At 38.1% G+C, this 25,158-nt stretch overlaps 1 protein-coding gene across 2 annotated transcripts in view; it reads left to right on the forward strand.

Annotated features, from left to right (window-relative positions):
* The window catches only part of HSPA4 (heat shock protein family A (Hsp70) member 4), a 41,015-nt gene that overhangs the window by 9,942 nt on the left and 5,915 nt on the right, over positions 1 to 25,158 (forward strand). For both annotated transcript variants that reach the window (XM_023763749.1, XM_006100170.3), the window contains exons 2-14: positions 866 to 923; positions 2,903 to 3,043; positions 5,307 to 5,429; positions 9,459 to 9,558; positions 10,177 to 10,310; positions 11,633 to 11,877; positions 17,367 to 17,443; positions 18,682 to 18,833; positions 19,306 to 19,412; positions 20,019 to 20,152; positions 20,974 to 21,155; positions 22,184 to 22,273; positions 24,218 to 24,370. In XM_023763749.1, the coding sequence (XP_023619517.1) occupies positions 866 to 923; positions 2,903 to 3,043; positions 5,307 to 5,429; positions 9,459 to 9,558; positions 10,177 to 10,310; positions 11,633 to 11,877; positions 17,367 to 17,443; positions 18,682 to 18,833; positions 19,306 to 19,412; positions 20,019 to 20,152; positions 20,974 to 21,155; positions 22,184 to 22,273; positions 24,218 to 24,370 (1,696 nt within the window). The remainder of the gene's footprint in view (positions 1 to 865; positions 924 to 2,902; positions 3,044 to 5,306; positions 5,430 to 9,458; positions 9,559 to 10,176; positions 10,311 to 11,632; positions 11,878 to 17,366; positions 17,444 to 18,681; positions 18,834 to 19,305; positions 19,413 to 20,018; positions 20,153 to 20,973; positions 21,156 to 22,183; positions 22,274 to 24,217; positions 24,371 to 25,158) is intronic.

Below are 25,158 nucleotides of genomic sequence, written 5' to 3' on the forward strand. Positions count from 1 at the left end.
AGTATTTTAAAGTAGTTTATCTTTAAGCAGGCTTCAGTTTCGCTTTCTAAATTAAGCAGCAAATAGGTCAAACCAATAGGCAGTATATGAATTGGTGATTTGGAAGAATGTGTTCAGAAGTGGGAATGAAGTTCTTTTTTTTTTTTTTTTAAATATATTTTATTGATTTTTTACAGAGAGGAAGGGAGAGAGATAGAGAGTTAGAAACATCGATGAGAGAGAAACATCGATCAGCTGCCTCCTGCACATCTCCTACTGGGGATGTGCCCGCAACCCAGGTACATGCCCTTGATCAGAATTGAACCTGGGACCTTTCAGTCCGCAGGCCGACGCTCTATCCACTGAGCCAAATTGGTTTCGGCGGGAATGAAGTTCTTTGTCAGAAGTTGAGTCCTCAGAAGCCAGTTCTAGAAAAATTACTTTTTATTACTAAAGGACAAGAGTTTTCAGAGTTTATAGGCTGTTCTCTTTTTGTAGTTACAAGTTGTTTTAAAAAACAAAGAACATTTAATTGATGAATTGATATGAGGGTACATTATTTTATGTTGGGATTTGAACATCAGACTTGAAGAATTAGAGGATAGTGGAGACTGGCTAGTCCATCTCTCTAGTATTTTAGACAGATTGTCATCACATAAAACTGCAACATGTAAATGAGAGTACTCCAATTATTTTAAGAGGCAGCCTATTCTGTGGACAGTTTTACTGAACACTATAAAGGTTAAAGTCATAGACTTACTGTGTGCTGATAAAATAAACGGTTTTTTAGTGAAGACAGAAATCTTGCCTGGTATGGTTGTGGATATACTGTAATGTTGCATTAATTTTGGATGTAATATACTAAAATGTTTGTTTTATCTTCTAGGGCTTGCATTTCTTTTGGTCCTAAGAATCGGTCAATTGGAGCAGCAGCTAAAAGCCAGGTAGGTAGAGTTTTGTTTTTTCCTAAAATGAGTTATTTTTCTGGTTTATCCCTCCCTCCGTTTAGCAACTATTCGAGTGCTCATTATGTGTCTAGCACTGGTAGGCAGTGCATGCATGTGAGACAGACTTATCCCTATTCACATGTACTTGAGTGAACAGCATGAACAGTATAATCTGTTTAATGCAAACTGCTAGGATGTATTTTGCCCAGAACTTGTTTTAAACAAGGCTTGCTTGTTCCTTGATGTTTAAAATGCTCTTTAAAGTCGTCTCCTTGGGCCTTTCTTACTAATATTGAGGGTCATTGTTGTTTCTAGAATAGATCTTGTTAATCAAGGTTCTCAAGGAAGGAAAGCATACTTGTAGAAACACATTAACTTACCATTAGTTTATTTTGTAAACTAGGAATCTGACATATTTGCTGGTTTCAGAGCAGCAGAATTCCAAGAGTTCTGTTATCCTGAGTGTCTGAGGTTGCTGTGACATTAAGGAGTTACATATTTATCTTTTTATGGTTCAATTTGGAGCAAAATATAGAATGAATACTTGTCTCTCTTTCTGGACCCAGAAGGGCCTAAAATTCATAAGCCTAAGAAAATGGTGGTTGGCCAGTTGATTATTAATTAAACCGGGTGTTTTATAATCTTATTTTTAAAAAGCTCAAGATGTTTTAGGAGGCAGTAGATAGCAAGTACACAGCTGTACTGAATGTCTTTTCTTCTAAAATTTCAGTGAATTCTTCTTGTTTTTAAAATTTTCTTTCATTATTGAGAATAGTTATTATATTAAATTGGCCTCCTAGTTCTTGGTTGACATAGTTAATTGTGGTATTGAGTTTCTACTTGGCAGCTTGCTGAAGCAGGGCCTGATTTGGGAGGCATTGTTTTACAAAAAGTCTTCTGTGTGGGCCCTTGGATGTACCTGATGCAGAGGGGCTCTGTAGCTTATCCTTGGGGCTTGGTACACTTAGCTCTGGCATTGAGAAGAGGAGTTTAAGCACAAGTTCATTCTTGAATTTTTTGAATGTCTTTGCCAGCGTTTTTTCCTCCCGTAAATTATAGTAGTTTATTGTAGAGAAATAAAAAATATATAAATAGAATATTATAGGGAATTTGGAAGTTACTGTACTACCACTATCCAAAAATCACTTAGTATCTGAATGTATAACCTTCTGTACTCTTTCTAAGCATATAAATAGCTTCTCCCCTATAAAAGTGAAGTCATACTATACAGATACTTGTCTTACAACGTCCTAAAATAATCTTGCCCACTAAATAGCTATACCATAATTTATTTACCTATACACATTTAGGCTATTTCTAGTCTTCTGGTATTATAAATAACTAGAGGCCCAGTGCACGAAATTCCTAGGCCTGGCCAGCAATCAGGGCTGATCAGGGCCTTCCAGCTGCCAGGTGGGGCCTTCCTTTGTTCTGTGCTGCCCCTGGTGGTCAGCACATGTCATAGCAAGTGATCGAACTCCTGGTCGAACTCCCAAGGGGACACTTTGCATATTAGCCTTTTATATATATGTAGATACTCTGTCAGTATGGTAAGTTTCTTTCACTAGAGTTTCTGAATTGACACATACTTCCAAACTGACTCCTGGAAAGCTTGAATCACAAACTATGAGTAATTTTTAAAAGCTAATAAAAATCATTATGTGTAAATGTTTTGGAATTTTAGGGTGGAAAATACTTTTGTAAGTATAATGACATATTTATATGGAGAAGCAGGACAAGCGGGGCTGTCTGTGGTCTCTGTGTTACTTGTTTAAGTCCCTCACCCTTCAAGCCTCACTTCACATGCTAGTAGGCATCATTCAGAAAAGTTTAGTACTGAAGAAAACTGAAACCCAAAAGGAAACTTTGTGGAGTTACAATGATGCTAATTTAATCTGATGCTATTGATTTTCATTTTTCCTAATTTAATTGCTATCAGTCTTTCTACTTTTTGACTCAGCTTTCCTTTCTCTTAGATCATTTCCAATGCAAAAAACACAGTCCAGGGATTTAAAAGATTCCATGGCCGAGCATTCTCTGATCCGTTTGTGGAGGCAGAAAAATCTAACCTTGCATATGATATTGTGCAATTGCCTACTGGATTAACAGGTATAAAGGTAAGGTTCTCAAGATAATTCCTGATGATTAAAATATAGCATTTTATTTTATTAGGTCAGTGTATATCAATACCATTCTGATTTCATAGTATAATGAAAATGCTTAGGAAAAACTTGCTAGTAAAGACCATTTGGCATTTTTTTCAGTGATTTGGATTTTGATTGAGAACCATCGGTGGCACTGTTATATGGCTTTGACAGATAGGTAGTGATAAAATTAAAAAAAAAAGTTATTTTATTGATTTTTTTTACAGAGAGGAAGGGAGAGGGATAGAGAGTTAGAAACATTGATGAGAGAGAAACATCGATCAGTTGCCTCCTGCACACCCCCTACTGGGGATGTGCCTGCAACCAAGGTACATGTCCTTGACCGGAATCGAACTTGGGACCCTTCAGTTCGCAGGCTGATGATCTATCCACTGAGCCAAACCTAGGGCAGGTAGTGATAAAATTAATGCGGCCATTGCTGCTTGTCTTTTTTTTTTTTTTAATTTTTTATTTCAGAGAGGAAAGGAGAGGGAGAGAGAGATAGAAGCATCAATGATGAGAGAGAATCATTGATTGACTGCCTCCTGCATGCCCCCCCTACTGGGGATCAAGCCCACAACCTGGGCATGTGCTCTTGACCGGAATCCAACCTGGGACCCTTCAGTCTGCAGGCTGACGCTCTATCCATTGAGCCAAACCTGTCTTGTTTACTGATGTGATTTTAGGGTGTGACTTGTGGAAGAGCAAAGAAATCAACACTATTAAGTCATTAGCCAGATATATGGTCATACTTTTGACAATATGAATAAGATTGAAAAAGATGTTGTTCTTTTGAGGGAAAGGGAGTTTAGTTTTTGATATCTCTGGGATATCTAGAAGATCCTCTTTGTGAAGCATGCAGTGAACTGATCGTTCAAAAGAGGTGAGAGGCTGGGGATGGGTAGGGTGCACTCCACTGTCTCTCTAGTACTCAGAGGTGGTAAGAAGAACACAGGAGAGGGTGGTTGAACTTTCCAGGCAAGTGAGTTTAGAGAGAGGAGATTTGGTGTTTGAAACCTTCCAATTGGAGAAATCAGAATCATGGGAACAGGCATACATTCCAAGAGATGATGAGAATTGAGAGAAAAAGGTAGTTGATGGTGCCATTGTAGCTGAGAATTCAGTTGAATTTAGAAGTGATGAATTCTGATAACTGAAGTATGATCTCTGGGTTTACTTAGGATATCTATGGCAATAATCTCAACAGTTTGGATGACCTAGTAAGGGAGTAAAGCTGGAGTACAGAGGAGGGAAAAAGGGCGAGGTGAAGAAATGGGGGGATGGGATACTTACCATTAAGAAAGAAATAGGATGAATACTGGCAGATTTAGTCATAAGCATTGCAAGAGCCAAAGGAGAAAGAGACTAAGGAGAAGACCTGGAGGTTAAGTAGATCCAAGTACGAGGGTAGGAGTTGACTAAGTTTATATAAATAGCAGGGAAGAAGAGGCAACTTAGAAAGAGGTTCACAGGGAGGGTTATTTTCCCATCTTTATCATGCAATAAAATGAGAAACTGTTAGACTCTAAACCAGAGTACATTATGGTTGGGCTGGGGAGTGAGGAGCAGGTAGCTTTCAAGCTGAGTTAGAGCAGCAGATTTAAAAGAAGAGAGTGACATTTTCTGGTCTGCATTGTAGTGGGGGAGTTATGAGTATATGTGGGGTGGGGCTTACTTATCCTACCCAGCCTTTCAACATACAAAGTTTGCAACTCTTGTCAAAGTTGCAGACTTCATCCAGGGTAGGCTATCTCGAAGCTTTGTTTTTTATATTCTTTAATTCACCAAGTATTTATTTTGTCAGGTCTGTCTGTACTATAGCTATAGCAGTGAATGAATTTAACTAAAACCATGTCCTCAGGTTAGATTGAATATTGGGGAGGTGATAACACACAGTATGTCAGATGGTAAAATAGTTCACCACCAGCCCCTTTACAGAGGGGCAATGTAGCTCATGGTGAGCTACAGTACCAACTTGCTTCTGCACAGGTAAATTGTCTCAGATTTTATTGATAAACTTGCCACAACATTGTTTATGTAGTGGTCCTCATCTTTAAGTATTATGTACATGTTATAAAGATAAAAGTGACCTTTAAATTATTTTTGCTTCTAAAACTAGCTTTCTTCAATTCTATCTTGAGATAATGTTTCATTGATGATGGTGAGATATTGCTCATTTTAGGCTCTTAGGACATGAAAAAATCTAAGTCTAGATCCTTTTGTCATTTTATTGCAGGTGAAATATATGGAGGAAGAACGAAATTTTACCACGGAGCAAGTGACTGCCATGCTTTTGTCCAAACTGAAGGAGACAGCAGAAAGTGTTCTTAAAAAGCCTGTTGTGGACTGTGTTGTTTCAGTGAGTTGGAGCCCTACTGATTATTAAGACTTGCATGAAGAAGCATTTTCATTTTAACTGCAAATAATATTGGTTTTTGCCTTAGGTTGTATGATTGATTATTTTAAGAAATTTATCAAACTAGACCTCATTTTCTTGAATTCTCTTTTCTAGTCCCTAGTTATTGCTCCAGCCTCCTCTGTTGTTCTGCCTATTTAAAGGATTATCTTAAACCCACTTCATCCTAGATTTCTTGTAGCACTGAGCATAGTGTCTAGTGCAGCTGTGGGCAAACTACGGCCCACGGGCCGGATCCGGCCCGTTTGAAATGAATAAAACTAAAAAAAAAAAAGACCGTACCCTTTTATGTAATGATGTTTACTTTGAATTTATATTAGTTCACACAAACACTCCATCCATGCTTTTGTTCCGGCCCTCCGGTCCAGTTTAAGAACCCATTGTGGCCCTCCAGTCAAAAAGTTTGCCCACCCCTGGTCTAGTGGCTACTTATTTGTTAAATTAAGTTGAATACTCTCAATGAGAAATGCTTTATTTTTCTCCCTTTGTATCTCTGTATCTTTGCTGTCACTGTATCTAGCTCTAAAGGCAAACAGCAATAGACTTTATCTTGTCTTTTCCATAATCCTATCTAGATGGAAGCCTGGCTGTTTGTAGCAGCGTGCTTGTAATATGATGGAGTCCTTAGCAACCATTGAAATTTTGGCAATTGTATTGGCTTTGTCACTGAATCTCCTCTTTCCATGGCTGTTATTTGATACTAGAGGCCCGATGCACGAAGATTCGTGCAAGAATAGGCCTTCCTTCCCCTGACTGCCGGCAACAGTTTCCCTCCGGCACCCAGGACCTGGGCTGCTTCGCTCCGGCTGCTGACAGGCATGTGGGACCCAGGCTGTTTTGCTCCAGCTGCCGCCAGCATCTGGGACCGGGGCTGCTTCCCTCTGGCCGCTGCCGCCACGCACACGGCAGGCCCGGTGGGCGGTGGGACAGGGCTGGCAGAACGCGATCCGCCGTGCCCCGCCAGCCGCCGGGGCCGCGCACACGGACTGTGCAGTCCTGGCGGGCGGCGGCTGGCGGTGGGGCGGGCGGATCACACTGTCCTGCCCTGCCTGCAGTATGCAAATTAGCCGCCATCTTTGTTGGCGGTTAATTTGCATATTGCGCTGATTAGCCAATGGGGGCGTAGCGAAGGTATGGTCAATTACCATGTTTGTGTATTATTAGATAGATAGGATAGATGTTATTTCTGTGGCCTCCTTTGATGGTGCATTGGTTGACAAAGCAGGGACTGTTAGGTAGTTTTTTCACTACAGCCTGTTGTCTGGCAGATTCCATAATTCTTGGCTATCTAGTAAAGCAGAATTGGGCATAGTAAGAGATTCAACCACCTAATCATAAAATGTAACAATTACACAATATACTGTAATAAAAGTAATGTGGGGGTATGGAATCTGCCATACCCCCAAATGGACTACTGTATTTGTAATTTCTTATTTTTTATTTTTATTGATTTCAGGGAGAGAGTCTCTATGTGAACTCTCTTCTGCACAGTCACTACTCTAGCTCTTTGTACTAATGATATATCTGATTGCTATGTAAATAGAACCTCGGTGTGTTGTGCTTAATATATAAATTGATTATTGTTAAAACATAAACTTTATTTTTTTAGAAAGGTAATAATAGCCCAGTGTTCAAAAATCAAATGTGTAGATAGGAGGGTGTATGGAAGCTTCCGCACCCTTGTTATCTAGTAAGTAGTATTTCCTTCCCAAAGTTACCAATTTTACCACTTTGTCACATACAGATCTTCCTAGAGGCTTTTATGTACTGAAGCAAATCTAGATAGATCCTTTTTAACTTTCATTTTTCTTTTAACAAATTTTGGACAATTTATCTTGTATTCGTTCCATAGCAGTAAAGAAGTGCATCATTCCTTTTAATGTCTGCGAGACTCCAGTTTATGAGGTACTTATTTAGCTAGTCTCTGTTGCACATCCAGTTTTGTTTTATTTTTTAATCATTGATCAGCTGCCTCCTGCCCACCCCCTACTGGGGATCTAGCTCGCAACCTGGGCATATGTCCTTGACTGGAATTGAACCTGGGACCGTTTAGTCCGCAGGTGGAAGCTCTATCCACTGGGCCAAACCAGCTAGGGCAGTTTTTTTTTTCTGTGAAGAATGCTGCAATGAGTACATTTAAATATCATTTTGCTCTTATATGGTAGGTTTGTAGAATTTATAGACTAACTTCTTAGAAGTGCAATTGCTGGGACAAAAGATATGTGTATAATAGTTCCCCCTTATTCATGGTTTCACTTTCCGTGGTTTCAGTTACATGCAGTGAACCTCAGTCCAAATATATTAAATGGAAAATTCCAGAAACAAACCATTCATAAATTAAAGTTGCATGCCATTCTGGGTCCTGCTTTGTCTGCTCTGTCCTGCTGGCATTACGAATCATCCTTTTGTTCATTGTATCTACATTTTATGGACAGTACTACAAGGTATTTTGAAGGAGAGACCATATTCACTTAACTTTTATTACAGTATATTGTATAATTGTTACATTTTATGATTAGGTGGTTTAATCTCTTACTATGCCTAATTTATAAACTTTACCACAGGTGTGTATATATAGGAAAAAAACATCGTATATATAGGGTTTGATACTATTCTCAGTTTCAGGCATCCACCGGGGGTCTTGCATACCCCCAAATGGACTACTGTATTTGTAATTTCTTATTTTTTATTTTTATTGATTTCAGGGAGAGGAAGGGCGAGGGAGAGAGAGATAGAACATCAATGATGAGAGAGAATCATTGATTGGCTGCCTCCTGCATGCCCCTTACTAGGAGTCTAACTTTGACTTCCTGATTCATGGGTTGATGCTCAACCACTGATCCACCCTGGCCGGGCTGTATTTGTAATTAAAAAATTTTTTTAAAAAATTAATTTCAGCGAGAGAGAGAGAAACATCAGTGATGAGAAGGAATCATTGATCAGCTGCTTCCTGCACGCCCCCTACTGGGATCAAGCCAGAAACCCGGGCATGTGCCCTGACCTGGAATCGAACCAGTGACCTCTTGGTTCACAGGTTGATGTTCAACCACTGAGACACACTGTCTGGGCTGTACAGTGGGGCCTTGACTTATGAGTTTAGGAGCTCGTTAAGGAGCTCGTTAACTCAAATTACTCTATCAACTCAATGCAAAATATCAGCCGAGAGACAGCTGGTATCTCAAAAAACTCGTTAGTCGGGACACTCGTAAGTTAAGGCCCACTGTATTTGTAATTTTTACAGCTGTTCAGTTACCCTTCAAAGAATTTGCAGTAATTCACACTTCCACCTGTAATGTATGAAAGGGCTTATTTCACTGCAGTCTCACCAGCACAGCTTATTGGTGTTTTAGCTAATTCTAATAGGTAGAATAATGGTACCAAAGTGTATGTAATCTTACTATTTAGGTGAAGACGAACATTTTAAAATTGAAGAGCCATTTTGTATTTTCCGTTGTTTGAAATGTTCCTGTTCTCTGCTCATTTTATTCTGAGTTTGACTTGTAGTTCGTTACATATTATTAGATTAGATCTTTGCGCTTTTATGATGTGAGTTACAAATATTTTCCACATTTGGTCATTCGAATTTTTTATGAGTCACAAATTTTTCTTTTCTTCTGGGTGTTGTGTTATATTTAGAAAATCCTTTCTTAATCTGATTGTAAAATTCCTTTCATTCTAGTACTCTTGATTTTTTTTTTTTTTACATTTAATTCTTTGATTTGACCTATATTTTGGTATAAGTTGTACAGTAGGGATGCCAATTTATTATTTTCAATATGGCTGGCTATCCATTGTCTCACTACTACTTGTTGAATTTTCTAAATTTTCCCTACTGGTTTGAAATCCTCTGATCATAAGCAGAATAAATGCCTGTAGTTGACTGAGGGTGGTTCTGGATTTTACTGTTTTTTTTTTGACAGGTGCATCCTAAGTGAATCTCCATAATACAGTAAACTTCTAAAATTTTTGTAGGTTCCTTGTTTCTATACTGATGCAGAAAGAAGGTCAGTAATGGATGCAACACAGATTGCTGGTCTCAATTGCCTGCGATTAATGAATGAAACTACTGCAGGTAAGAGAGACTATTAACTAAAATTTTTTACTTAATCAATCTTGAATGTTGTGAAGATCCTAGGGTTTCTTCTTTATTTTTTTGGTTACTCTGTCACATATGAAGAATTCATCTGACCAGTACTTTTTTTGTATCTTCATATTGAATCACATGGTTGTTTATAAGGAAATACATTTTTGTGTGCTTGGAGCAGTGCTTTGATTTAAAGATTTGACCTTTTCTATGCCTTGTGGGCTGGTGGAGTCTGAGGAATGGATGTAAAGCAACATCTCAGGGGCAGGATATGTGGGAATGCTGAGATGGCACAATGGTAGAAGAAATCCTGGAAAATATGTTTGGGAAAGTGGGGGAAGTGGTTTGGGAGCAATTGCCAAGTCATTGGAATTGGAAACTGGATTTGGAAACATTAAGGAACCCTTAGTCAGCATTTAACTCTTTGAAGTTAATATTTTTCATGAATAAATTATGCAAAGCTTTTAAGAATTTAATTCTTTCTAGAACTGAGCATATGATGCAGCTCCATTCATTATATACAAAGTCTGTTTTGTTTCCTACTTAAATTTTAAGTTTACTCTTAGATGATAATATTATGTCGAATTTAATTTTTTTCCTATGTAGTTGCTCTTGCATATGGAATCTATAAGCAAGATCTTCCTGCCTTAGAAGAGAAACCAAGAAATGTAGTTTTCATAGACATGGGGCATTCTTCTTATCAAGTTTCTGTATGTGCATTTAATAGAGGAAAACTTAAAGTAAGTATATTTTTTTCTGGAAGACTGTATTACAAATGTATGGTAATTAGGAACTTGTGAGACAATTTAAATGTTCAAAGGATTTTGTTTCACTAATGGAAACTTGCTATGAGTCATCTGAACTAGAAACTAAGTATATAGGGGTGGGTGGAAGTTGTCAGCTCAAAATAATTTATTAAGAGTTGGCATGGGTCCTGGCCTGGTAGCTCAGTTGTTTAAAGTATCATCCCGATACACCAAGGTTGCAGGTTCAACCTCTCAGGGCACATACAAAAATCAACAAATGAATGCATGAATAATTGGAACAACAAATTGATGTCCTCCCCCCAAATAAATACTAAAAAAAGAGTTGACAGGTATGAGGAAAAAGCTCTTAAGATTTCTGAGCCATACTTTAATGTGGGGAAATAATGCTTATCTACAGGCTTGTTAGGAGGATTCTTTAACATGTAGTCTCTTGATGGTTTTACACAGGATTGAGGAGATTATGATAAAGGTATTCTCTTGTTCTTAAGGTTTTTTTTTTTATATGTATGTTTTTATTGATTTCAGAGAGGAAAGGAGTGGGAGGGAAAGATAGAAACATCAATGATGAGAGAGAATCATTGATCAGCTGCCTTCTGCACACCCCCTACTGGGGATCAAGTCCGAAACCTGGGCATGTGCCCTGACCGGGAACTGAATCATGACCTCCTGGTTCATAGGTCGATGCTCAACCATTGAGCCACGCCGGCTGGGATTGTTAAGGTTTTGAGCCTTCTGGTAAAAGGGTAGAAGGACTAGAACTTGATGGCTCAAAGAAACTAGGCTAGGACTGGTATTCTAGATCTCTGGGAAGCTTAGACCTCTGGAGAAATAAATTGCTGCGAGTTAAGGCTTTAGCATCTTTCCTGGTAGTAAGATGTATAGAGCAAGGCCTTTGGTGTTATTCATAGTTTTGTGATAGCAATAAGACCAGAACTGTGTACATGACATGTTAGTATATTTGGCGGATATATAATCGCTGTTTGGAAGCAGACTAGTGTGGGAGAGAGCATGGGTTTTGAAATTGATGAGATTGGGTTTTGAATTCCATTTCTACCACTTTTAGCTTTATGACCTGCAGATTATCTGATCTGACTAGGTTTGTGACATCATCTGTAAATTGGGGATCACAATGTCTCTTTTCACAATGGTTGTAACAGTGATTAAGTGACGCATGCACATTGCCTTGTTTCAATCTTAATGTCTCCCCCATCCCTAAATACAATTTACCCATTAAATATATATCATGAAAAAATTTTAAATTGCTTTATTTTTGAATTAATTATCTTTTTTCTAAGGTTCTGGCCACTGCATTTGACACAACACTGGGAGGCAGAAAATTTGATGAGGTGTTAGTAAATCACTTCTGTGAAGAATTTGGAAAGAAATACAAGCTAGACATAAAGTCCAAAATCCGCGCGTTACTGCGCCTGTCTCAAGAGTGCGAGAAACTCAAGAAGCTGATGAGTGCCAATGCCTCTGACCTCCCTTTGAGCATTGAGTGTTTCATGAACGACGTTGATGTGTCTGGGACTATGAATAGGTAATCATGCGACTATTCTGACCTTAAACTGAACTGTGGTTTTTCTTCACTTTTATTAGCCTTAATTAGCTAATTGTTGAAATCATCATGGTTGTTATATGATAACTTCAGTGCTGTAGGTAAAAATTAGAGGCCATTCAGAATTCTGCTTTTTATGTGAAGGTTGGGTTTGATTATTCTAATAATGTAAACTGATGTTTTTGTTCTGATTAATTGAATATTGCAGGAAGTTGGTAGTTCTTACATGTACATAAATTATACATGATTACCAGTTTTCATAAAAATCAGGGCAAAGTGCTTTAATGTAGAATTATGTTGAATTTGATTTAGTCATTGATTCAGAAATTGGTGTTTTGGGGTAGTTCAGGATCTCTTGAGGACAACAGCTCTTTCTGTACAGTGCTACAAGAATTCTGGGTAATTGATGCTTCAGGGCTTTCCTCAGAAATGTTACTGCTGTCTGAATGTTCCTGTTGTCTGGTTGGGTTGCTTGGGTAGTGAGAATGAGATGATGTTGTTGTTTTTTTTTTTTTTTGGTTAATCCTCACCGGAGGATATTTTTCCAATTGATTTTTTAGAGAGAGTGGAAGGGAGGGGGAGAGACAGAGAGAGACAGAAACATGATTGGTTGCATCCCACATGAGCCCTGACCAGGGCTGGGATCCAGCTTGCAACCAGGGTGTGTGCCCTTGACTGGAATTTGAACCCGAGACCCTGCAGTCCTCTGGCCAATGCTCCATCTATTGAACCAAACTGGCTAGGGCAGAATGAGATGTTCTTTATGATGTGAACTATATTGGTAGAGTTCAGGCAAGACTGATGGCTTATTTAGGGAAGTGTGGCCTTAAAAAAATTGAGGTGGAGTTTAAATTGCTCCTTTTCTGCTAGAGTTAGATTATTGTGCCTAGTAACCAAATTTGCAGTCACCTTTTCCACCCTGCTTGAAAGTGATGGTTTTCATTTTTATTAAGTAGCAGTTTTGTATGTGTTACATGGTGGTGGGGGCTAGGATGTAGGGGCGTGCCTGTTTATATTTCAGAAATTGTTAGTGGAGTGTTAGGTGATTTTGAGAGCCAAATAGATATTTATTATACTTTTAAAAGCTGAAAACAGTTGATTAGCATGTGTGCTGCTTTGAAAAAACACAATTTACTGTATCTGCAATGTCAGGGCACATAGCTGTTATATTCTCTGTTCTATTTTGTAGCCTTCATTTAGTTTTCAATACTCACTAGCAGTCTTTTTTTCAAACTAATGAAACCAGATCATTTATTTCTGACATTATAGCATTTCTCCTAATTACTTTTTTAAAAATTTGAGGTAAAATTCTTGTATCACTTCATTTTTAAAATATATTTTTATTGATTTCAGAGAGGAAGGGAGAGGGAGAAAGAGATAGAAACGTCAATAATGAGAGAGAATCATTGATTGGCTGCCTCCTGCACAACTCCCACTGGGGATTGAGCCCTGACCGGTAATCCTCCTGGTTCATAGGATGAAGCTCAGCCACTGAGCAACACTGGCTGTGCTCTTACACAATTTTAATGTGAACAATTCAGTGCCATTTAGTACATACACAATGTCATGCCATGACTACCTCTACCTACTGAAAAAACATTTTCATCTCCCCAAAAGAAAACTCATACCTATTAAGTGTAGTTACTTCCCATTTTTCTTACATCTGCGCCATGGCAACCACCAATTTACTTTTATCTCTGGATTTACCTATTCTAGATATTTCATATAAATGGAATCATATAATACAAGGGTGGGCAAAAGTAGGTTTATAGTTGTTCAAATGGAAAATTATTATTATTATTTTTTAAATTTCTTCATTGGTTAAGGTATTACAAATGTGTCCTCATCCCCCCAATAACCCCCCCCCCTCCCCCCCCAACTCATGCTCTCATCCCCCTGTTGTCCATGTCCATTGGTTTGGCTTATATGCATGCATACAAGTCCTTTGGTTGATCTCTTCCCCTTCCTCCCTCCCTCCCCTACTTTCCCTCTGGGGATTGATAGTTTGATCGCTGTTTCTCTGTCTTTGGATCTGTCCCTGTTCATCAGTCTATGTTGTTCTCTATATTCCACAAATGGGAAAATTATTTAATAAATAATATAAGAACAAACTTTCTTCTACTTATAACTGTAAACCTACTTTGCCCACCCCTGTATGTGTAAGCTTTTTTTTTGGTCTTGGTTTCTAGCTTCTTTCACTTACATAATATTTTCTAGGTTCATCCACACTGTAGTATGTATTAGTACTTCACTGCTTTTCATGGCAAATAATATTCCATTTATCCAGTGATCAGTTGATGGACATTGTTGTTTTTACCTTGTAGCTATTGTTAATAATGCTGCTATGAACATTCATGAACAAGTATTTGAGTATTTTGTTTTCAGTTCTTTAGGGTATATACCTAGGAGTGGAATTGTTGGGTCCTTTGGTAATTCTGGGTTTAGCTTTTTGAGGAATCGCTTGCTATTAGGAATACAACTGTCATTTTTTTAAGTTCTTGACAACATGTAGGACTTTGTGTTGCTATATATCCTCACCAATATTGGTATTAGTGGTCTTGAATTTTTGCCATTCTGATGGGTATTTTCTATATCTCTACAATTTTTCTTTTTATTGCGACGTAATTCATAAAAGTGACTCTTTTAAAGTATATATTTCAGTGGTTTTTAGTATAATCACAGAATTGTGCAGCCATCACCACAACCCAGTTTGAGAATGTCATCCCTAAGTAAGCTGTCAAGCTGTGAAAAGACAGAGAGGACCCTTAAACATACATTTCTAAGTAAAAGAAGCCAATTTAAAAAGGCTAAATCCAGTGTGATTCCAACTATATGACTTACTGGGAAAGGCAAAATTGGAGACAGTAAAAAGGTAAAGTCAGTGGTTGGCAAGGGTTCTGGGGAGGGAGGGATGAATTGAATGGGTGGAGCAGGGAGGATTTTTAGGGCAGTAAAGCTACTCTGTATGGTGGATACTTAACATTATACAATTTGTCAAAACGTGTAGAATTCTAATATGTACCATCATGTATCAGTATTGCTTACCAGTTGTTAGAAATGTATCACACTACAGGGTATCAATAGGGGAACTGGGGGAGGGGTGTTGAGGGATATATGGGAATTCTTTTACTTTCTGCTTATTTCTCAGTAAACCTAAAGCGGATCTTAAAGATAAAGTATTAACTATATTAAAACAAAGAAAAGAAGAAACTACTCATTAGCTGTCTTTCCTCATCTCTTCTTTTCCTCTAGTCGTAGGCAGCTAAAAATCTACTCTCTGTCTCTCTGAATTTACCTATCCTGAACTTTTTGTATAAGTTGAGTTATATAATGTGTGTGTGTGTGTTTTTTTTATTGGCTTTTTTTTTTCCTATCTTCCACTTTTTATTTTATTTTATTTTTTTTATTCTTTTTAAAAAAATATTATAATAAGTATTACAAAGGGTATTACATATGTGTCCTTCCCCCCCCGCCCCCCGCCCTTGACAATCCCCTGCCCTCCCTTACCCCCCCCCCGTGTCTTATGTCCATTAGTTATGCTTATATGCATGCATACAAGTCCTTCGGTTGATCTCTTACACCCCTCCCTTCTGCCCCCCTTGGCTTTTTTTTTTTTTTAACCTAGCCTAATGTTTCCAAAGTTCCTCTGCATCCTAACATGTTATTGTATTCATTCCTTTTTTTTTTTTTTTTAAATATATTTTATTGATTTTCCACAGAGAGGAAGGGAGAGGGACAGAGAGTCAGAAACATCGATCAGCTGCCTCCCGCACACCCCCCACTGGGGATGTGCCTGCAACCAAGGTACATGCCCCTTGACTGGAATCGAACCTGGAACCCTTCAGTCCACAGGCCGACGCTCTATCCACTGAGCCAAACCAGTCAGGGCTGTATTCATTCCTTTTTAAATTTTTTATTATTTTTGTTAATCCTCTCCCAAGGATATTTTTTTCCATTGGTTTTTAGAGAGAGTGAAGGGAGGGGAGAGAAAGAGAAACATCAGTGTGAGGGAGACACATCAATTGGTTGCCTCCCCCATGCACCCTGACCAGGGCTGGGGATTGAACCTGTAACTGAGGTAAGTGACCGGAATGGAACTTGTGACCTGAATTCCATGGGCTGACGCTCTAACCGGCTAGGCCTATTTTTTATTTTAAAATACATTTTTATTAATTTTAGAGAGGAAGGGAGAGGGATAGATAGAAAGATCAATGATGAGAGAAAATCATTGATCATCTGCCTCCTGCATGCCCCCTACTGGGGATCAAGCCCGCAACCTGGGCATGTGCCCAGACCTGGTATCTAACTGGTTCAGAGGTTGATGCTCAACCACTGAGACACACTGGCCTGGCTCTGTTTGTTTTTATAGCCAAAAGTTACGGGGATACCTCTTTCTGGCACTGGAACTCTGGGCAGGGAGGCCTGGAGTGAGGCTGGGTCCCCCTGCTCCTCAGGGGATACCTTTGCAGCCACACATGGGTGTAGGATCAGCCTTTCCTTGTCTTTGCCCCTTCTATCAGTCTCTGTGGACATCTTTAATTCCCTAGTTCAGGGGTCCTCAAACTACGGCCCGCGGGCCACATGCGGCCCTCCGAAAACATTTATCCGGCCCGCCGGGTGTTTTTGCCGCCACTGTGTGCCTAGGAATTTGTTCATAGTTTTTTTTTTAAACTATAGTCCGGCCCTCCAACGGTCTGAGGGACAGTGAACTGGCCCCCTGTTTAAAAAGTTTGAGGACCCCTGCAGTTGTAGGACTTCCATTCAGATAGATTTCAGGTGGTTCTGAATGATGGTTGTTTGCAGTTTAGTTGTAATTTTGATGTGCTTGTGGGATGATTCAGGTACCACATTTACCTACCCAGTGGTCGGCAAACTCATTAGTCAACAGAGCCAAATATCAATAGTACAACGATTGACATTTCTTTTGAGAGCCAAATTTTTTAAACTTAAACAATGTACCTATATAGGTAGGTACATTGTTATTAACTTAGAGTACTCCTAAGGCTTAGGAAGAGCCACACTCAAGGGGCCAAAGAGCCGCATGTGGCTTGTGAGCCGCAGTTTGCTGACCACGGACGCCGTCATCTTAACTGAAGTCTTGTATTCATTCATTTCTATTGCTGAGTACATTTGGTGGACTTCAGGGCTCTTTCTACTTTTTTGGCTGTTTATGAATGATGTTATTGTGGACATTCATGGTTTTGTATGGTTGTATGCTTTATTTCTCTTTATTGTATATTGAGTAGAATTACTGGGACATATGGTAACTCTGTTTAACATTTTGAAGAACTGTCAAACTATTTTCCAAAGTGGCTGCACCATTTTATATTTTCACCGGGAATGTGTGAGAAAGCCAATTTACTCTATATCCTTGCCAGTGCTTGTCATTATCTGTCTTTTTGTTTATAGCCATCCCACATAAAAGTAGAATGTGATTTAAACTTAAAAAAAAAATTTTTTTTTTTTTATAGAGGCAAATTTTTGGAGATGTGTGATGATCTCTTAGCTAGAGTGGAGCCACCACTTCGTAGTGTTTTGGAACAATCCAGTAAGTATTTTTGTGGTTGAATTGTTTGTGTACCTCACACTCTTTGGAAATACTGTTCATTATTTTTTAGTTATACAAATTTTCATTGGACAAACAACATCAATGCTATATTAAGCTTTTTTATATTTTCCCTCTGGAACTCACACTTCTCCCAAGTAATTTATGGGCGCACTGTTACGTGTCCAGGGAAATCTAAAAGTTTTCCTAGGAAACCTAATTCAGACTCAAAGATGGATATAAACGTCTCAGTTATTTTATAGTGGTAAAAATTGTCTTTAGCAATGCTGCTATAGTAGTCTTGTAGGCTTTTCTGTCAGTGAATCTTTTGTTTGCTGAATGACAATTAGAGCAAAGGGAGGATATGATAGCCATATATTGATTTTAATGGGGTGCTTTTTTATCTTGGGTTAAAACATAGAAGTTTGATTAGGAATATATTACTAATTTTCCCAAAATGTTTGACAAATGTTTATCTAGAATCCACTGTTGTGTTGGTTGCTAGCTATTTCAGAGTGTTGAAAAGTACTGTCAGCTTGACGAAGGTTCAGCTCTTAAATCACAGTGATTATGGCAAACAGGCACATTCTTTCCACACTGGGACATCCTGTTTCTTTAAATAGTCCTTCTCAACAAATTGTTAGTGTTTGTTATGTAAAATGTGACCAGGAAACCAGGGTGGTATGAAGAGTTATTTTATGAGTGACAGCAGAACCTTGGTGTGTACCTTCTTTCCTTCTGACATGAGGATATTATACATGTGCTGTAATGTGGATTATGTTTATATTTGGGATGGAGTGCTAGAGTGGCTAGATGTGCATCTGAACACCTCTTTTTCTTCCATGTTGTGTCAGGGCTGACCAATAGTTCAAGGCCCTCATATCTACCTTTTGTCTAGCTTAACTGTTACCATTTTTTGTGTGAGGCTCTTTTGGAGATTGTAGGACATTGAGTATTCCTGACTCTCACCTCCTAAATCCCAATATTATTGTGCCACCCTGCCCCTATTATTTTGAGAATCAAAACATACCTATTTGTTGCCAGATGCTATGCACCTGGGTGTGTGAGCGCATGTTGATGTGCATGCTGTTGTGGACGGAGTGTAAGGAAGGAGTGACAGGTTTTGTTACACATCTGCAAGTTATTTTGTTGTGATAAGGTGCTGTATTGCTCTTTCATTTCATTGTAAAATACTAATTTAAAGATTTTTAAAATCTAAATGTTTAATCACTTTAAAATAGAGTTAAGGAAAGAAGATATTTATGCAGTGGAGATAGTTGGTGGTGCGACACGAATCCCTGCAGTAAAAGAGAAGATCAGCAAATTTTTTGGTAAAGAGCTCAGTACAACACTAAATGCTGATGAAGCTGTCACTCGAGGCTGTGCACTGCAGGTGAGTATTTTTTCTTAGCCACTTACAAATCATTGTAACAAGACGGTGGTGATTTTATGTATCCAATTAATAACCTGAGGTTCGCTTGGAGTGATCTCAAGTTGGTAAGATTCTGAAATTTTTGTTTTAAAATGGATATCAGAGGTGTTATTCATAAGTAGATGAATACTGGAAACATAGGTAAACCTGAAGTACTGTTGGATTTGGCATTTTATCTGTTGTCTATGTATGAAGTAGCAATGTACATTAATTAAAGATTGGGGTTAATGAAAAAATGTCAAGGAACAGCTAGATTATAGATAATTTGACAAATAATAGAAGTTTATAAAACTGCTTATTTGGATACAATTAAATTATTAATGTAAATATTTTAAAACTATTGGTGATGGTTTTCTGAAGTCTTTTAAAATAGATCTTGTACTATCAGTTTACAATGTTTGTTAAATGGAATTTTAAAAAATTATTATTCTAGTGTGCAATCTTATCGCCTGCTTTCAAAGTGAGAGAGTTTTCCATCACTGATGTGGTGCCATATCCCATATCCCTGAGGTGGAACTCGCCTGCTGAAGAAGGGTCCAGGTAGGAGCATTTACCAGTTACTTTTGTATTTAAAGTTATTTCAATGTTAAACAGTCTGAGTGAAGTATTGAGCTCCTTTTCAACTTCTCTAAATCTGTAACATTTTTTGTTGGATTTTTAAATACGTTTTTATTGATTTTAGAGCGAAGAAAGGGAGGGAGAGATAGAAATATCAATAATGAAAGAGAATCATTGATCAGCTGCCTCCTACATGCCCCCTACTGGGGATCGCGTGTGCAACCTGGGGTGTGCCCTTGACCGGAATCTAACCTGGGACCCTTTAGTCCACAGGCCAATGCTCTATCCAATGAGCCAAACCAGCTAGGGCTAAATTTGTATCCTTATGTAGTTTCTTATACTTGATCATGCTGAAATGGTGCCTTTTGTACTGAATGAAGTATATTCCTTTTTTAAAAAACGGACACATTACGTGTGTGTGTGTGTGTGTGTGTGTGTGTGTGTGTGTATTTTGTTCTTGGAAATTTATAATCTGGAAATGAAGCTAAAGAGTAGCCAAAACTATACAGTAATTACAAAACTAGAGTTCATGGGCAAAAGTGTTAAGGATTTCCTAAATTTGTGTTCTTGTCTTTTTTCTTCATTCAGTGACTGTGAAGTCTTTCCAAAAAATCATGCTGCTCCTTTCTCTAAAGTACTCACATTTTATAGAAAGGAACCTTTCACTCTTGAGGCCTGTTATAGCTCTCCTCAGGAGTTGCCCTATCCAGACCCTGCTATAGGTAAGTAAAGAGTTGGGAATTAAAAAGCAAAAAACAAAAAACATATGTGAGAGTGAAAGGCAGGGGAGAAACAGAGAGAGAGAGAGAAAAACATTGATGTGAGAGAGACACTTCCATTGGTTGCCTCCCACACGAACCCCGACCAGGGCCAGGGCTCGAGCCTGCAACTGAGGTACATGCCCTTTGACCAGAATCGAATGTGGAACCTTTTAACACATGTGCCGAAGCTCTATCCACTGAGCCAAAGCAGCTAGGGCGGGAGCATATATCTTGGTTAATGCACATTCTGGGTATATTTTGTGCATAATATGGTGCTAGATACTGAAAAGAGTTAAATTCAGTTTTAACTGAATTAAGATGATAATTCATGCTTTGCAGAGTTTTGTGAATTAAAAAACAAATAAGACGTTAGTTTAGTAACTGAATTTGGAAGTAGCAAGTTCTTGATAAATCACAGAAACACTATGGAATCATTGGGGTTTTGTTAATAGAGGAGAATGTGACAGAATTGTTTTAGGAATTTATCTGGCAGTAGCCTAAAAGGGAGTGGGAATCAGAGACTGGAGGGAAAGAAATGTTTGGAGGGTTAAGAGATGTTTGAGTCCTTAATTGGGGCAAGGTAAGAGTTTGACTATGTGTGAAAAAGAAAGGAGAAATATGATTTGGTAAAATTCTCTGAGTACCCACATTGCTTCTTTGAGGTATCATGTTACTGACCTGTTACTGAGAAATGCACATAACCTGGCTATGTGGCTATATATTCATGTTTGAATTCCTCCTCTCAGATTATTTGTTCTCTCTTGTCTCTCATATGTCCCTAGCTCAGTTTTCTGTTCAGAAAGTCACTCCTCAGTCTGATGGCTCAAGTTCAAAAGTCAAAGTCAAGGTTCGAGTAAATGTCCATGGCATTTTTAGTGTGTCCAGTGCATCTCTAGTGGAAGTGCACAAGTTTGAGGAAAATGAGGAACCGATGGAAACAGATCAGAATGCAAAGGAGGAAGAGGTAATTTGGACATTTTATACCATTTATGGGGCCCAGAGGTGACTTGTCTAGAAATTATAGCAAATAGACGGGGTGACAAGGGAGGAACATTGTGACAGAGCGACTGAGTGTGGGTTTGCATGCATCCCCTTCCCCAGCATGGGTGAACTGGCAGAAATTTACATGGAAATGTAACATAACCAGCTCCCTCCTTCAGACCATGCACTTGTTAGAGTTCTTGATTCTTTTTAATTATTGAAGAATGCTCTGAGTCCTTAGTTGATTATTTTCACAAGTAGAATAGATTTGACATTGATTTGTTGGAATCATGCATTGTCTTGTCCTTATTGTGCATCAAAACCTCAAGGCTTTATGAAACTACAAGTGTTTGGGTCTCACCCTCTGAGATTTGTGTGAGTTGGTCTGGGCTTACCAGGGCGCAGTTATCAGTAGTTTTAAAAGCCTCTGAGGTCATTCTGGGGTGCTGTAAGCATTGAAAGCCACTGACTCAGGGTCTCTACAAACGTCTCCCTTCTTTTTTATTATTGTCAGGCTTTGGTCTTTTAACAGAATTCTCAAGTTGTTCAACTCCCCAAATGGATGCAATAGTTGTATTTTTGAGGATGAAAAGGTTGATTTAAAAACTGCTTGAAAATTTTGTGAAGATTTTTCAGATAAGTTTACTCATGAGGAATCTTGGAGAAACTCATGCTCTCTTCAGATTATATTATGTTAAATATTGCACACTGTGTACTTGGAGTACTTTATGGTTTATAGAGCAGTTCCATAGCCATTCTTGCTTATATAAGGGTAGGGCAGGGCAGGTGCTACCTTCAGAATGCAGATGTAGTTACTGAGGTCCAGAGAGGAAAACTTCTGTGTTATAGGTGACATAAGCACCATAGCTGAAATTTGAATGTAGGTGCTCTGATAGCTGGTAATTCAGCAGGAATTTGATGCCATGTGATTTTGCCAGTGTGTCATGAAGGTTGCTTAGTCCTTTCACTAGTATGAACTAGTTTCAGGATTTGGTGTGACCTGTTTTTCAGAAGATGCAAGTGGACCAAGAGGAACCACATGTTGAAGAGCAACAGCAACAGATGCCAGCAGAAAATAAGGCTGAGTCTGAAGAAATGGAGGTATACATTGTATTTTAGAGGAAATATTATAGTCTCTTCACATAGATAGATGGTTTTGGCTGTGTTTTCACTATGGTTTGGAAGGTAGTTATATTAAGAATTCTTAGTGTATTTTTGAATAGTTTTTAAGCAGAATTTTGTAGTATGTTTGAAAAGTATGTTTGGCAAGATGGTCTTTGAACTCTATTCTGGCTGATGTATGAGAAGAAAGCTCTCAGAAGCCATAGTTTTATTATACTAGTGATTGTTTAATGCTAGTTTCTGAATGTCCGTTACTAAATAGTCATCCTACCCATTCCTTACTGATAAGTGAGATAATTCTTTCATATTTTGTCACCTCTCAGAACCTTTTCTTTTTTTGTAAAAAATTATTGTTTTAAATAATGTACTTAAATATATTTTGTAAAGAATATAAATAATATAGTATTTACCCAAGCAGTTATTTAAATGAATATGTAACATGCCTGTTCTTTAATTCTAACTTCTGATTTTTCATGTAAATTTGTTATCAGCATTGAAAACACCTTTTTCCCCCAGCTATTTGTAACATTGCAATGTATGATCTCACCCTAAGTATTTCTGATTATGGCATTTTCAAACGTTTGGCAGAGCTTTAAGGTAGCTTAAGTCTATTATCCATGTTCATATCAGTTAACAAATTACAATTACTTTGTTTTAGTTGTGTAAATACTTATAAAAAAGAAAATAATGTACAGAGGAAATTATGCTCACAGATGCTTTAGTCTAGTACAGGCATTTTCCAAGGTGGAAAACCTTCATGTTGTTGGCTGGGTTACAGGCAGTGGGAGAGAGAAGTACTCATTCTCCTATGTTTTTGTGGAAGGTAGGGGAAGGAGTGCCACCAGTCACCACCACCACCCCCACCCCCAGACCTACCCCCAAATGCCAAAGAGCTGTGGGAAGTTTTAGGGAGGTTGTTATTGAGGCTTCTTTCATGAGCTGGCTTGGGAACTGATAAAAAGGGTAACGAAATACAAATGATACATAAATTTCAGCAGCTGACTTAAGTTTTTTGGATAGGCGATGTGGAAATTACTCAGTTGTTGATGAATTTGAATGTTAAAAGTAAAACAAAACAACTTAATATTTTTCTAATCTGTGGGTCAGGAAGGGCTTTCAAAGCAATAAAAGTAATCACAGGAAAAGTAATCACAGTTAATAAATTCAAGATTTAAGAATAAAAAATTTGTATAGGTAAATAATATACAATTAGAAAAATGCAGAAGAGTAGATCACTTGAGGGGAAAAAATCACTAAAATCCTAAAAGAATGGTGGATGAAATACTGCTACGCAATTTGAAGCAAAGGTTATTTACCCATAGAAAATAATAGTTATATGATGGTAAACGAATTCCTGTTTGTGGCCAGGGTGCAGTAGAATAGGTTCTCCCATTCCTTGTGAGAATGTAGATAGGTACAGACATTTGGAAATCATATTGATAATGTTTCTGGTCCATAAAAATTTTATATCCTCTCCCCACTAATTTCATATGCATGTCTATATATTTAGGTAAGAGTGGAAGAAAATTAGAGAAGATTTAATAGTGATTTTATGTTGACTGTGGGATTATGGGAGGCTGTTTAATATATATGTGTGTGTGTGCAGTTCAGCAGTGTTAAATATATTCACATTGTGGTGCAACCAATCTCCAGAACTTTTTCATCTTGCCAACTGAAACTGTATACCCACTTAACAACAACTTTCTATTTCCCTATCTCTCCTCCTTCTAGCCCCTGACAGCACCATTACTTTCTGTCTCTATGGATTTGACTACTTTTATAGTATTTATAATTTTAACTTTTCAGATATTTTAAGAAATTGTCCTAGGTTATTTAGATCATCAGAAAACCAAGTTAATAAACAGCAAAAACAGCTGACCCATTCAGAATTTTAAGTTTGTCTGTTTATGTGCTTGTTCTTAGACCTCCCAAGCTGGATCAAAAGACAAAAAGATGGATCAACCACCTCAAGCTAAGAAGGCAAAAGTGAAGACCAGTACCGTGGATCTGCCAATTGAGAATCAGCTGTTATGGCAGATAGACAGAGAGATGCTCAACTTGTACATTGAAAATGAGGTGGTTATTTCACATCTTAGAATAATGAACTAACAAGTTAATGTGACATAGCGTTCAAGCTCTGTGTCTAGTGACTATTAGGCATTTTTGATTGTTTGGAGAAAAATACTTTTAGATTTTTGGGTTGTGTAAGAGCAAGTTTAATAGAGCCCATGCAATCCCAAATTCTTTTATGGTGAAATTACATCTGTATTGCTAGAAGCTCTATTATGAAATCTTTGACATTATGGCTTTGGTTTAAGGCAGGTGTTGTTCACGTTAGGGCATGTGAGTATGTTCACTAGGGATTGGGATTTTGAGGTGGTGGGTCTTGGAAGTTGACGGTAGGGAAATCACATAGCATTAATGGTAGTACTATTTTGTTTACTAGTATCTTCCCCTGTTGCCAGTTAATATGTAACTCTTGTTATGGTGAGTGATACAAGGTTTGGGATCTTGGATATTTATTGAATTAATTATCGCCAGTGAGTTTTCTTATGTATTTATTGGATCTTACAATAGTTTTCTTTTACAGACCTTTAACATTTATACTGTATGAATAAATTTTCTTGGTTTTCCATAGGAGCAATAATACAGTAGAGATACGACTTTTGACATTGAGCTAATAATAATTATTTTTTAAATGAAATTCTTTAAAAAATTTTTTTTATTGATTTCATAGAGGAAGGGAGAGATAGAAACATCAATGATGAGAGAGAATCATCCATTGGCTGCCTCCTGCACGCCCCCCATTGGGGATTGAGCCCGCAACCTGGGCATGTGCCCTGACTGGGAATCGAACTGTGATC

This window comes from Myotis lucifugus, unplaced genomic scaffold (genome assembly GCF_000147115.1).
Source record: "Myotis lucifugus unplaced genomic scaffold, Myoluc2.0 scaffold_300, whole genome shotgun sequence".
NCBI lineage: Eukaryota > Metazoa > Chordata > Mammalia > Chiroptera > Vespertilionidae > Myotis > Myotis lucifugus.